This window comes from Diaporthe batatas (assembly GCF_019321695.1).
Source record: "Diaporthe batatas strain CRI 302-4 chromosome Unknown Contig00003, whole genome shotgun sequence".
Taxonomy (NCBI): domain Eukaryota; kingdom Fungi; phylum Ascomycota; class Sordariomycetes; order Diaporthales; family Diaporthaceae; genus Diaporthe; species Diaporthe batatas.
The window spans coordinates 4809857-4822354 of record NW_025408550.1 but is presented as its reverse complement, the minus strand read 5'-3'; the positions used below and the strand labels follow the sequence as shown (position 1 = coordinate 4822354).

Here is a 12498-nt window from a genome sequence, read left to right as displayed (position 1 = left end):
GACTCACTCTGAACCTCTCAGTCATGTTTGTAAAGCTCAGGCTCGGGTGCGATGACGGTACGGGTCTTGTGAACTGCTGGAGATCACCAATAGTAGGGTGCTTACTATGGTCCTTTGGCCAGGCGGGATGGCTGGCAGTTACGCACTGCCGTTGCAGGTGCCGCCTCGCAAGTTCAATGCTTGCCTCCTTGCTCTGCTCTGCTCTGCCCTGCCCTGCCCTGAACAATGCGCCCAGCTCAAAAGATCTGCTTGGTCCAGCCGGCCTTTTTGACCATAACCTCGGTGTGACAACCAGGTTCTGCAGCCCACTCACCGATCCAGGCCGATTGACAACAACTGAGCCCCGGCTAGGCTTGTCACGAGACTTCCTCATACCCCATGGGGACTTACCTGACAAGCCAGCTCTGACTGCGCGGCCATGCCTCACTCGGCCTTTTCGCCTTCTTTATTATTCCCACTAAGAGTCAAAAGACACACGTAGACCTGTATCGTACACGGTGTGTATTCCCCGTCGCATCGCTGTCTTGCGAAAGGCCGTTTGCTTCACAGATACTATAATGGCACAGTGAGGTAGATATAATCACGATGACTTGCCCTCTTTCACTATACTCAGTGTAAATGAGACATCATAAGCTATGCAGATTTCAGATTTCCCCACACCTAAACGTCCAGATATGAGGACACAGTCTTCCTCTCGGCATCCTGCTTCATATGCGCAAGTGGGGACAAGATGAGGTTGCATGTACACGTGATATAAGGTTGCGGTATAACCCCCGCCCAAAAGAAGACAACCACGGCCCAGAGTATGCTCATGCTACTGACTTAATTCCACCTGATGTGCCCGTCGGGCCCTGGAGCGCCGCCAAGACCGCTCAGGTCCATCCCCAAGAAGTTGTTGATCTCGCCGACGCCGTCCGTCTCGAGGATGTTCATCAGTTCCATCTGCTGGTCCGCGCTCAAGCTGCCGTGTCGCTGCGCAGCGAATCCGAATCCCTGCGGCATGCCGTGGCCGCCGCCCCCAAAGCCACCCGGAACGCTCGTCGGGCTGGTGCTCTCGTAGCTTCCACCGCCCATGATCCCGGAGAACGCGGCATTGGACGCGGCGGAATCGTTCCAGGCCCCGTGCGGCGAGTTCATCCCGTTAAATGCATATGGTGAAATGAATGGCGGCGGAGGGGAAAACCAGTCGCCGAGTGTCGCTTGTTGAGGCAAGGGGCGTTGTTGTGGTTGTTGTTGTTGTTGTTGCTGTTGCTGATTTTGTCTCTGGCCATTAGTAACGTGGAGAGGGAGCGGGGGGACGGTAAATGTCGGCGTGCGATGAGGCGGCTGCTGGGGCGTCTGCTGTGGTGTTGGCTGAGCGTTGGGTGTTGACGGTGGTTCGAATCCCATGTCATCCGGGGCGGGCTCGTATTTGATGTGTGCCGGGGGAACGGACTGCTGTTGATTTGCGCCGACCGGCATGGGGCTGCTGTAGTTCATCTTGGGTGTGGGACTTCCAGTCGCATCCGAGTACGAAGTCGGCGGCGGCGAGAAAGTGGTTGGGGCCTGGTTCATTGATTCGGGCGGCGTCGGAAGTTGGTTTTGGGTTGGCGGTTGGCCTGCGCCGCCTGGATGCTGCAAGGCCTCACCAGCATGCGGAGGCTCGCCCGGTGACGGCTGCTTGAAATCAGGCGGGAAGTATCCAAATGATGGGCGACGACCCTCGGTCGGCTCGCTAGACGGGTTTTTGAAGATGGAATTGGAGCGGAATGTTGGCTGCCTGAAAGGGTTCGAGTCGAAATTGAAGACATTCATGTCCTCTGCTGACTCTACAGTATAACCAAACACGGGCTGCGTGAACACAGGCCGCTGCTGATTCTGCGCATAAGCTGAGCCGTTGGATACAGTGGTCGGTGCAGAATTCTCGGATGTAGCTGGGGAATCGTTGTCCACTAGTAACGGAGACGTGTAGGCACTCGTTATGGAGGAGTCCGATGGGTCGTCGTTCGTGTCGTAACTTTGGAGGCAGGCACGGCCAAAAACAGAGTATAGCTGCGACGCATTCTTGGTCCCGGGCCACCGTTCAGAGCACTGGTCGATGACGTCCAGCGCAACATTGATGATATCTTCCACGTCATCCTTGGGGTGAGCTTCACGGACCTCGCGGTACGAGATTGCCCACAATAGAACGTTCAGCGACATGTTCAAGGTAAGAACGAAGACCCACGTGATGTCGACGGCCGACTTCTTGACCTGCTGGTTGGAGAGGTTGATGATATAGACTGCGGAGTCATAGCATATCGAGGCCGAACGACTTGACGGCCTCGGTATCTGGGGTGAGGGTCGATGCAAACTTATCAACATGGTGTGGTACCGCCCGGTAAACCTGTGCTTTCTGTCAATATCAACAGGCCCCACGCATTCCGACAAGAAGGAAGAATCCTTACCAGGGCTTGCACCACACTGGCTCATTCGGGGCCGAATCGATCCATTCCTTGATCTTACGTTCCATTTCGATAAAAACAGGGCTATCGGCATCTTTCGGCTCTGTGCGCTTTTTCTCGTACAGACATCTCCGAATTTCGGCCTGGCGCAAACGCATTTTGCAGAAATGGATCGCGACCAGCTTCTTCTCACTTGGCTGGCCAGGGAGGATGCCGTCCGGCGTGATGTTCTCGTCATCAACAGTCTCGAAGAATTGGACGTCCATGAAGTCATCGCCCTTTGCGAACCCATTGGGCCGACCCATGGAATGCGCCAGACCGAGTTCGTTTCCAGTGACTATCCAGCTCATCCTGCGGCGCAGGTCCATTTGTAGAGGATCAATCAATCCCATCGAATATCCGGCGGAGATTGTTTTCTCGTCGGCCAGACCGAGTTGCTGGCAGATCTTTGTCGCCAAGCCGATGATGTGGTAAACGACGGTCCGTGTTGGGGTGAGAAGCGAGTATGTGCCAATGAGTACCAAGCATTGGAGCGTCTTGAGATCCTTGGGACGGACGACATCCTCAAAGTAGGACATGGCGCCCACGTAGTAGCTGTCGGCGAGTCCGGCGTACTGGATATCGAGCTTCTGTAAGCTTATCGCAAAGACCATGCGCACTACGAAGTTTTTATATGGGTCATTACTGCCGTTGTAGACATCTTGAAGATCCGTCTCAAACTGCTTTTCATGCAGTGTCGGCGTGAAATATTGTGCTGTCGCAAGGTTAATGGCCTGAGGCATGGGCGCGTGGTCCTACGGACCTGGCTGGGGTGCTTACCTCGCGAGTTGAACACCTCGACGAGCTTGTCTGCCACTTGTCGTGCCGGCAGTGTCTGAGCTGGAATTTCGCTGACCATGGGGAAATTCTTCTTCCTGGCAGCCATCCCAGACGGGCCGCTTACGCTTGCGCCCATGTGAACTATGCTTTGCATCCTGTCGAAACGATCCATCCTCCTCGCACGAACGTCGGGGAACAGCTCTGATATGCGCTGAGAGTCCGTATATCGCTTGGCCTGGTCCATCAGCAACCTTGTCATGGCTATTCCGGAGCTAGGTCCTAGATAGCGTGGCGTCTCGTCTGACTCGCTGAGTTTGACAAGGCCGCCTGGCCGTACGATGTCTTCTGCGCTTTCGGGGTGGTCATTGTCGTCGTCAGTGTACTGGGACAGCTCCGCCTCCAACTGGCGCACTTTCTGTTGAAGGTGGACGACATAGTTGCGGTTTATCTTCTTATTCCTCGTGGTGTCGAAGTATTCACAAACTGAGCCGGAGCGTTCGCAGGGTAGGCACCTGGGTAGCGTTGGGTCGCACCTCGTTTTGCGCTATATCGATAAGATCCTGTCAGCCTTGTGGACCATGACCCTGAAAATTACCCCAGGACCTGCAGGTGCTCGGCGCCAACCACGGCCTGCTCGCAACAGCAGCTGCAACAAGTGAAGGGAACGAATCCAAGAAGACAACAAGAGGGGGGTACGTGCCTGTCTGCAGCGACAACATGCGGTGAGGGTGTGTGCGATTCGGTGCGAGTTGACGTCGCTCTCGTCGTCCCGCTGCTGTGTGGGAGGTCTGCGCAAGGAGGGAGCAGGCTGGGGCGGCTGGGAAGTACGAGGAGGGCCGGGAGGGTTGTAGAAGTACTGGGGCGGCCGAGAAATCACGGAACCAAGCCCTTGCCGGAAGACGTCTGCGGCATCCATCTGCGAGGTTTCCGGCTCCTGCGAGGGCCGGAAGGGGATCGACTGGGTCCGCCGCGGCGCGATGTGTGGCTCGCAGGCTGGGGAAGCTCAGCAGCCGGGGGCTTCAGGAGGCTTGCGTGTCTATGTCGCGGAGGAGGGCAGTGGACGGTGAGGCTCCGGAGGCATGAGCCCGTTCGACAGTTGGGCGGCGGGTGGGGTCAGCAGGCTGGTTGTCGAGGCAGGGTGCCAGCTCTTGCGGATGCCCTGCTATATCGTGCGGATTGCGGATTGCGGATTGCGGATTTGCGTGCGTGGGTGATGATGGCAGAGGGGCAGAGGGCCGAGCCGGGAGGTGAACGCAAGCGAATGCAATGTCGGTCGATCAGAAAGGAGGAAAGGCGGTGGCGGCGTCGGCGGCGGCGATGGGGATGGCGTGCGAGCTGGGAGTGTGTGGGCTTGTGCACTCTGCAGCGTCGGCGGTGGTGGCTGCGATTCGGGTATGAGGGTGGAGGTTGAGGTTGAGGCTTGTGTGCTGCGCTGGTCTGCTCCTGGTCCTTCTGCACTGGTCGTTAATAAGGCTGGACTATCTACCGTGTACAGTACGGAGTACCTAGGTAGAGCACGGTATTGCCCAGGCTGGGTCTGTACGCGGAGTACGGAGTACATGCCAATATGTATACCACCACAGTACAGACCACACAGTACCTGGGTACGGGCAGCAGCCCACTTGTCTTGTTCTGGTCTCTCAGCGGCAAGGAAACGGGATACGGCAGCAAGTGCCAGGACGTCAGGTCGACTCAAAGGTGCAGGAACGTGGGGAGCAGAGCCCAGGTGGAGTCGGCGCCCCACCTTTGCACGAGGGAGAAGCGAGGGAGTCCCTAGGTTCGACTCCCGAACAGGCTAGCAGACTCAAGCCCAGCGGGGGCTGTCTCTGCCCTGGCTGCCAGGCTGCCAGGCCTTCTCCCTAACACCCGTGGACCTATGCGCCTCTGCGCCCTCTGCCGATGCCTGTCATTCAAGATCTTCTAGAAGGGCAAGGGTACTTTGTAGTATCTTGGCCCAAATGTCCAGGTCGGGCACTCCGGCCGTCCCTGTTCTGACTTGCAAGATTCTCTATTTCACCTGCTGGCCTACCAAGTACCCTGGCTGTCTGGCTGGTCAATTCGGTGCCATGGAGAGAGAGAGAGAGAGAGAGAGAGAGAGAGAAAGAGGCTCAGAGGGGACACATTGGCAGGGCAGGGGGCCCAGCCCTCTTGTCGCCTGCCATGGGGGACATGACCTTGGCCGGGAAACTCTCTACTCCGTACCCGCCAGACTTTCCTGTTTAAAATGTCAATCGTGAACTAGATCGTCCCTGTCGCTTGGCGGCGCCTGTCAGAACAGAACGGCTGAGGAACGAAACACTTCCTGCCAGCCTGCCTCGCCTCATCCCATCCTCCCACCAGCCCATCCGGCCCAGCCTGCTGCTGCTGCCACTGCTTGGGTTGAGTCGCGCAAGGTCTAGGATCGCCATACCACAGACCAACGAAACTGCGCCAGACTGTTGAGATACTCCGCCGCGACGCCAGTCTCCCGACCCCCTTCTCTTGGAGCCTCCTCGTTGTCGGAGCCCGGGCGCTGATGTGCTACCTCCATTGCGTCACATGCCCGAGTGCCCGAGTGCCCGACATGGCCCACGGCAGACAGAGTTCAGCCTGCATCTTGCTCATTGTCAAGGCCTGCAGCTGGAAGCTGGAAGCTGGATGCTAATAAGCATCTCTGCAGCAAGTCAGTCACGGTGCTCAGGCCACCGACCCGACCGACACTCTGCCCGTCGTGCACCGTCTGGACAAGGCACATGGCATGGTGGCGATGCCTTCCCTGTCGGCGGGATCTCAATAAGATCCAATCTCAACGGCCCAAGATCTTGGTGTCGCATCTGCACCACCAGTGGTGGCGGCAATTGCAAAAGTCGTCCGTGAACGACAGCCGCGACACGTGCTGACCAGGCCACAGCCCGGCTTGTGGGTGACGACAAACACGCGGATGTGCAAGAAACGCCACCGATTCGTTACTGGGGACGGTTTCGTCCTAACCCGGCGTCATGCCCGCACGCCTGCACGCCTGCCCGCCTGCCAGAGCCCGGTAAGGACAGGATGGCTGGCTATATGGAAAGAACTGCCGTTCTAAAGTTGTATGTTTCCCGTCTGATTTCAGACGGCGAGTCACCCACCAGGGCAGCAGGGCCACCACACACTCTCCCCCTGTCAGTGTTCAGCCGCACGGTATTGTCCATCCGTATGTGCATTTCACATGCCCAGGCGGACCACAGACGTACACATGATGGACTGGTTATTCTTAGACAGGCCAGAGATTAGAACAAAGCATCAGAACCAGCGGAACCCGCATTGAAACGACCCTGACAGCCCAAGACCCAGGCCCAGGCGGGCTAGTCGTCGACGGGCTTGTACCTTCGTACCGCGGTACGGAGCGCCCAGGTACCGTAATGCCTGCAGAAATACCACCGTGGTGGGGTCGGTGTCTTCTGCACACCAGTTACACCAGTGCACCACTATGGCCGTGTGAGTGGCTTGCCCCCCACCCCACCTTGCCCACTCGGTCTGGGGGGGCTCGTTAGGCAAATCACCGCGCCGTCGGGTTCTCTCTCATCACTCCCGGCCGCTGGCTATCCCAAGGCTGTCTTGTCGTCGCCGCCTTGCGTCTGTCGCAAACGAAACCTGCTCGTCCGTCCCCGATCAAAACAGCCCCTACTGCTTCCATCTCAACCGCGCAGCGCCTCTGACTCGGGTCTCGCGCCCTGTGCCTCGGTCCGACCCCTTCTCTCACCCGCTTCTGAAGGCCACCTGCTCAGGACCCCCGTCCAGCCCCCCTGGCAGGCGCGAGCAGGCCCAGCAGGCCCAGCAGACGGCCAAGCTCTGGACCGTGACGACGCTCCTTGCGCCTGACACTATCCAGCACACTGTCCAGCTCAACACCACGCTCTTGACATAAACCCGGCGTCTTCTTGCCGGCGCCCACCGATCCTGCGACCAAGGTCCAGAGCAGTAGCCCTCCTGCCCTGGGATAGAGGATAGAGCAACCAAACGAATGCCTAGGTCAAGCTTCTCAGATAACCCATTGTTACGGGTCTCAAGACCCGTATCCGCATGCTCGAGATGTGAGAGGGCGCCTCCCCCGGCCCTTATCCTTGGCCCCTTTGTTCCATTGCTGACTCTTGCTGCCCACTCAAGGTCGAGCTGCGAAGGTGAAGGTGATTGGTCATTTCTCTCCCGCTGGGCGCTCCCATGCTGAAATCATCTAGTGTGATGGCAAGCTTCCTGCTTGCACCGCCTGCGAGAAGGCTGGCCGCGAGAACGAGTGCTCCGCTGCCAACGACCAGTTTGCTCGTGGCAAGGAGCGGAGGTATGATCGCCTGGTGCTGCCCTGCTGGCCTGCTGCCGTGCCGCCCGAGAAACGGCTGACTGACACGCGTCCAGCTATGTGGCCGCGCTCGAGCTGCGCATCGAGAAGCTGGAGCGGCGGCTGAATTATGCTCGCTCGCGGAAGGCCTCGGTCGCTAATCACGAGCAGGATGGGCCGCTGTCCAGGGCGCAGCCCCAGGACCGCAAGGACTCGCTCGCGAACATCAGGGCAGCCATCCACCGTAAGGCCGAGCGGAAACGAGAAAATTCCGATGTCAACTCTTTGATATCCGACTTCGGCTACATGTAAGCATCCCCAGAGTCGCGACTACCCTCACCCCTCACCCGTCCGACTGACGCGCACCAAGGTCCATCAATGCCACAACCCGCGACTTTGAGCCCACTCTCAGCAACATGACCTTTGCTCGTCTCATCCTGGCGGCTGTGACCAACGACCCCTTGCCCGAGCCGCAGTCTGCGAATCTGCCAGACAAGCAAGCTGCTCATACTGTTGTTCAGTACTACATGAACAATATTTACCCTCTGTTTCCGCTGTTCCCCGGCACGGTGCTACTGTCGGCACTCGAGGACATGTACCAGCAAGAGCGCCACGTCAACAGCGCGAGCAAATGGCTTGTGTACATGGTGTTGGCCACTGGTTCCATGGCCCAGTCGCGGAGCACCCAGGACGAATTCTACAAGAACGGCGTGGAATTCGCCTCTCACGCCCTCCAACTGGCCGATCGAGCTCTTCAGCCTGGCCATGCCACCCAGATACAATCCCTTGCAGTCTTCACTCAGTACGCCATGCTGGACCCAGCGCATTTCGACAGCTGGCACTTGATTGGATTCACGTGCCGTGCCGTCGTGGACCTGGGCTTTCATCAGGACCCGCCAAGTCAGAGCCAAGCCGACAGGGCGGCGCTCGATATGAGACGCAGGACCTTTTACTGCGTGTACGCACTGGACAGGTACGTTTCGCCCAAAGCGTCGATGTAATTCTCCGGCGCTGAGCACTGACACCTCGTTTCCACAGGGCCATCAGTATGGTACACGCCCGCGCCTTCTCTTTCAGCGACGATGCTATCAGAGTTGACCTGCCAGCCATGTCTGGCATAGGGCGGATAGCCTCTGTCGCCGGCACAATTACGGGTCCACAATCGCATGACCCTGCCATTCTTCTGTTCCAACTACGCCGCATCCAATCCCAGTGGTACCAAACCTTGATCCAGTCCGATCCTAGCCAGCCTATCGAAGGCCACGATGGAGATGTCACTTCTTTCATCTGGCAGATGTGTCAGGACATGCGTGAGTGGGATGAGTCCCTTCCCGAGACTTTACCTATTGGCATCCGGGAGCTCTTCGATCTCGAGTTGAAGTACAGCTACGTCTATTGCTTAGCACCAAGCGCCCGTGCCCCCGTCATGACCGCCTACGGGCGGATGTTGATTTTTGAGTACGCCATCGCCTATCTTGACCACATCTATGGCATCGCGCATGGAAGTCCAGACCCCAACCCGTCGCTCTACACTTACCATGATGCGTTGAGGGTCTATTTTATGGGAAGCCAGTTCATGGCAGTCCTGCGAGACGCCGGTGACTCCATCCTCGCAGGCGCGTCTGTCCCAATGCCCATGGCTTTGCCGGGAAGGGCGCCACCGCCGCCCTTTCCCACACGGACCAGCAACGATGACAACTTGACGAGGAGCATTCGCTGCCTAGAGCGGGTCAAGTTGACCCTACAGAAATATGGCGAGAGGTGGACCGACGCGCAGAGCTTAATGCAAAGCTTCAACACGATTAGTGAAGACCTCTTGGACAGTCTCAAGTCGAAACAGCAGCAGGGCTTTCAGTACGCCGTTGCGGCGCAACAGGCCCAGGCTCAAGCCCAGGCACAGGCTCAGGCCCAGGCACAGGCACAGGCCCAGGCCCAGGCTCAGGCCCAGGCTCAGGCTCAGGCTCAGGCCCAAGCACAAGCACAAGCTCAAGCTCAAGCGCATGCTCACATGCACCATCAGCATACTTACCATCAATCGCCGCCGCCCCGCCAGTACCAACAAATCCCAGGCACAATGCCTGGCCACATGCCACTGCCGGGATCAGGTCAAATACACCCCCAGATGCATCATGGACAGTATACTATGTCGATACAGCAGCAGCCGATGTATGTAACAACGAGCCCGCCAATGCAACAAATGCAAATGCCTCCCCCTCCCCAGGGGGCGCCAATGCATCATATGCCCCAAAGGGGCTCACCTAACCAGGACATCAAGTGGGAAAATGTCGACATCTCGCAAATGATGGGTGGAGGCGGTTTGTGAGGCAGAGCGTTCGGTCTTCTACTCACCTTGTCAGTGTGTGCTTGATGCAGCAGTGGTGAGCGAAAGATGTATCCTTTTCTTGTGGGGTTTGGTGCCAAGAGGTGGAGAAACATGGTTCACAGTGATGTCTACGCTATTTGTGGGATATCTCATCATGGTTAACGAAATGCATTGATTGGAGTTGCATTCTGTCTCGGCTCGTTTCTACTGACCAATTTCGTGATTCCGATGTGGGTCTTGCATGGAGTATCCCCATGTCCCGAAGCCGTGCATTGTGAACAGTAGTCAAGGTAATAATGAGATGTGTGCATCAATGAAAAACCGAGAAGGGGCATCCGGGCTAATGTTCTCGCCAAAGATTCTCCGTTGGGTTCTCTTTCGCTTTGTTGCGTGCTCGCTCACGTGGCAAATTATCACAAACCCCCCCTCCGGGAACTGCTCAGTGACCGTGAAGCCTTTGCTACACAAATTGCCAATGCTACGCTATTTCTACAGAGTCATTCTCGGATTTAGGAATTTCCAGAATGTTATACCCCAAGTTGTCCCAAATGCTTTTGTCTTGGATCATGGCAAATGGCTGTGAGTATATTGACTTGCACCTGGTGAGTTAATATCATCAATGATACGAGGCAGCGGCCCACTTAAAGGTTGTAGAGATGCTGCTATCATTGTGTTATAAGGAAAGGATGCAACAAGGGGTACATAACTTTTGCACTATAGGACTACTTGTGTTCTTTGAGGGTACCATTGGCTACCTAGCTATTAACTATGGATAAAAGGGATACTTAGGTATGTGGTTTCGCTTCTATTCCATATACGTCCAAGGACATATATGGCGCCTTCATACGGTGGTAATACTTAGGTATGCAGACTATATTCCATGAGAGAAAAAACTGTCGCTGAATGAGTTGCGACATAATAGTCCTGCTGCAGAGCTCAGTCTCTTATCTGGTTAGATTCCTTTTGCAAGCTTGTCCTTGATTGCTTATGAGATGGTGTGTGGGCATTCCATTCAATGACGTCTGTATGCTAGGAAAAGGAAGGGAATTTGGCTGAAGCTCCGAGCATTACACCCACAATGCCTGGGATAATTTTGACTGTTGTGCTCCACCCTAGGTACTCTCAGAATCTGCCACCAGGCCAACTTTTAAAGTCAGCGATACCTCCTATTTAAGGTATAATAAAGCTAGAAAGGGGGCATTAAACATACTTATACTCATACTATACATTAAGGAAGAGTTATAATATATATAGCTACTACTACTTTTAATCTATAATAGGAAATATTTATATTAATATTATATAAAGCTTTATTAATACTTAAATAAAGAATTAAAGATTTATTTTTTATTTAAAAGTAAGAGATTAAAAGTTAGTTAAAGTTTCTATATTAAATATATAACTAATATAAGATATAGCTAATAGTTTAATTAATTAAAGTTATCCTATATTTATTCTAGACTGTATATCTCTACACGGTAGTTACAGCAACAACTACTAGAGAGATCAATGGAAGAGGGTGTACTCCTGTTAGAAACCCCATCGTTTTGACTGCGAGAAGACCAACTGTATAGATTGCTCTTCTCTGCGGGGCACCTGGGAGATATTGTTTGATTATTCCACCTTCAGCCACTAAACACACTGGTTGATCTGGCAGTTCGAACAGTCTGAGCCCTTGGGTCTTGAGCTTTCGCCATCCGAGTACCCTGCATTGAACTTCGCGCTGGTCTCTGAAATCGAGGTTGAGACGGCTGCGAAGGTAGGGCTCCGTCGAGTCTGAACATTCTACACGGCTCAGAAGCTGGCTGCCCTATGGTGGGCTTCGATAAATTTGGATGATCTGGAGGACAACTCGAAGTAATCTCAGAATCCCTCACGATATCATCATAAGTTACCTTCAGAGAACCCGAACAAAATCATTGAAGACCGTGTAATTCTCTTATTTGTTCCTGCTGGCTTGAGACTGGCCTCGTCTCGTCCCCAAGGGTCCAAATGTCTTTCACCCACGGCTCGTCCTCCACCCTGTTTTATCTATATCTTCCAGTAGATCACTGCTGGATCGATGTGACCGACCATGTCTATACCTTCTGTACTGCGCGAATTCAGCCACATCCTCATTTGTTGCTAGCGTTTCAGAATTTGTGTACGGGTTCTGCCGAGGAGAGGTCGGGTCGAGGCGAACATTGAAAGTTTACATAACAACTGAGTATTTCCCACTATGTCAAGGGAACGTCACCTTCGGGATGTATACGGAGTAAGAACAAGACCGCATAAACATAAAGAACTTTTTAGTCGACGACGATGCCCATTCTCGGCTCTGCCAGCACCGAAGATTTACAAGACTGGTTAGCAAGCACAGGACAACCCCCTTTGATCCGAGAGCTCTCGTACTTACCTAGGTATGTTATGGGGCACGGATCCTACACATTCGAGTTTAGAGACTTCCAGGTGTCTTTGGACCTGAAAGTTGTAGATGACTTCATCCCACTTGTGCATGGCGTTGATACCGGCAGCAAAGGGTTTTGAAGAGCTCGGGTGGTCACCATTCGAAGATATGTGCGAAGCTTTCGGCAGAATCGAGGGGTGGAAGGACCCAACGACAACCATAGGTCTCCACTTGCAGGATAACATTGGCGCCT

The 12498-nt window shown here is 55.0% G+C and overlaps 2 protein-coding genes across 2 annotated transcripts; one reads left to right on the top strand and one right to left on the bottom strand.

Annotated features, from left to right (window-relative positions):
- Positions 1 to 2: 2 nt before the first annotated feature.
- On the bottom strand, positions 3 to 4888 carry KVR01_002296 (uncharacterized protein). The gene is made up of 4 exons (XM_044783157.1): positions 3943 to 4888; positions 3243 to 3786; positions 2427 to 3177; positions 3 to 2365 (listed from the first exon to the last, which is right to left on the bottom strand). Exons 1-4 carry the CDS (start codon positions 4156 to 4158, stop codon positions 823 to 825), a joined length of 3054 nt encoding a protein of 1017 aa, XP_044647311.1. The 5' UTR covers positions 4159 to 4888; the 3' UTR covers positions 3 to 822.
- A 1816-nt stretch (positions 4889 to 6704) lies between these two features.
- KVR01_002958 (uncharacterized protein) lies at positions 6705 to 10149 on the top strand. The gene is made up of 6 exons (XM_044785434.1): positions 6705 to 7294; positions 7368 to 7387; positions 7439 to 7539; positions 7614 to 7844; positions 7907 to 8509; positions 8575 to 10149. The coding sequence occupies exons 1-6, from the start codon at positions 7225 to 7227 to the stop codon at positions 9857 to 9859; spliced, it is 2310 nt and encodes a 769-aa protein (XP_044647973.1). The 5' UTR covers positions 6705 to 7224; the 3' UTR covers positions 9860 to 10149.
- The last annotated feature ends 2349 nt before the right edge of the window (positions 10150 to 12498 follow it).

What these genes read in the sequence shown, in the direction of transcription:
- KVR01_002296 (XM_044783157.1), bottom strand. Translation starts at nt 4,158, where the DNA reads ATGGATGCCGCAGACGTCTTCCGGCAAGGGCTTGGTTCCGTGATTTCT. An exon ending in CATGTTGTCGCTGCAGACAG is followed by an intron (nt 3,787 to 3,942) that starts GCACGTACCCCC and finishes TTATCGATATAG; the next exon opens with CGCAAAACGAGGTGCGACCC. An exon ending in CCAGTGTGGTGCAAGCCCTG is followed by an intron (nt 2,366 to 2,426) that starts GTAAGGATTCTT and finishes CAGAAAGCACAG; the next exon opens with GTTTACCGGGCGGTACCACA.
- KVR01_002958 (XM_044785434.1), top strand. Translation starts at nt 7,225, where the DNA reads ATGCCTAGGTCAAGCTTCTCAGATAACCCATTGTTACGGGTCTCAAGA. An exon ending in CGTATCCGCATGCTCGAGAT is followed by an intron (nt 7,295 to 7,367) that starts GTGAGAGGGCGC and finishes TGCCCACTCAAG; the next exon opens with GTCGAGCTGCGAAGGTGAAG. An exon ending in TGCGTGTACGCACTGGACAG is followed by an intron (nt 8,510 to 8,574) that starts GTACGTTTCGCC and finishes TCGTTTCCACAG; the next exon opens with GGCCATCAGTATGGTACACG.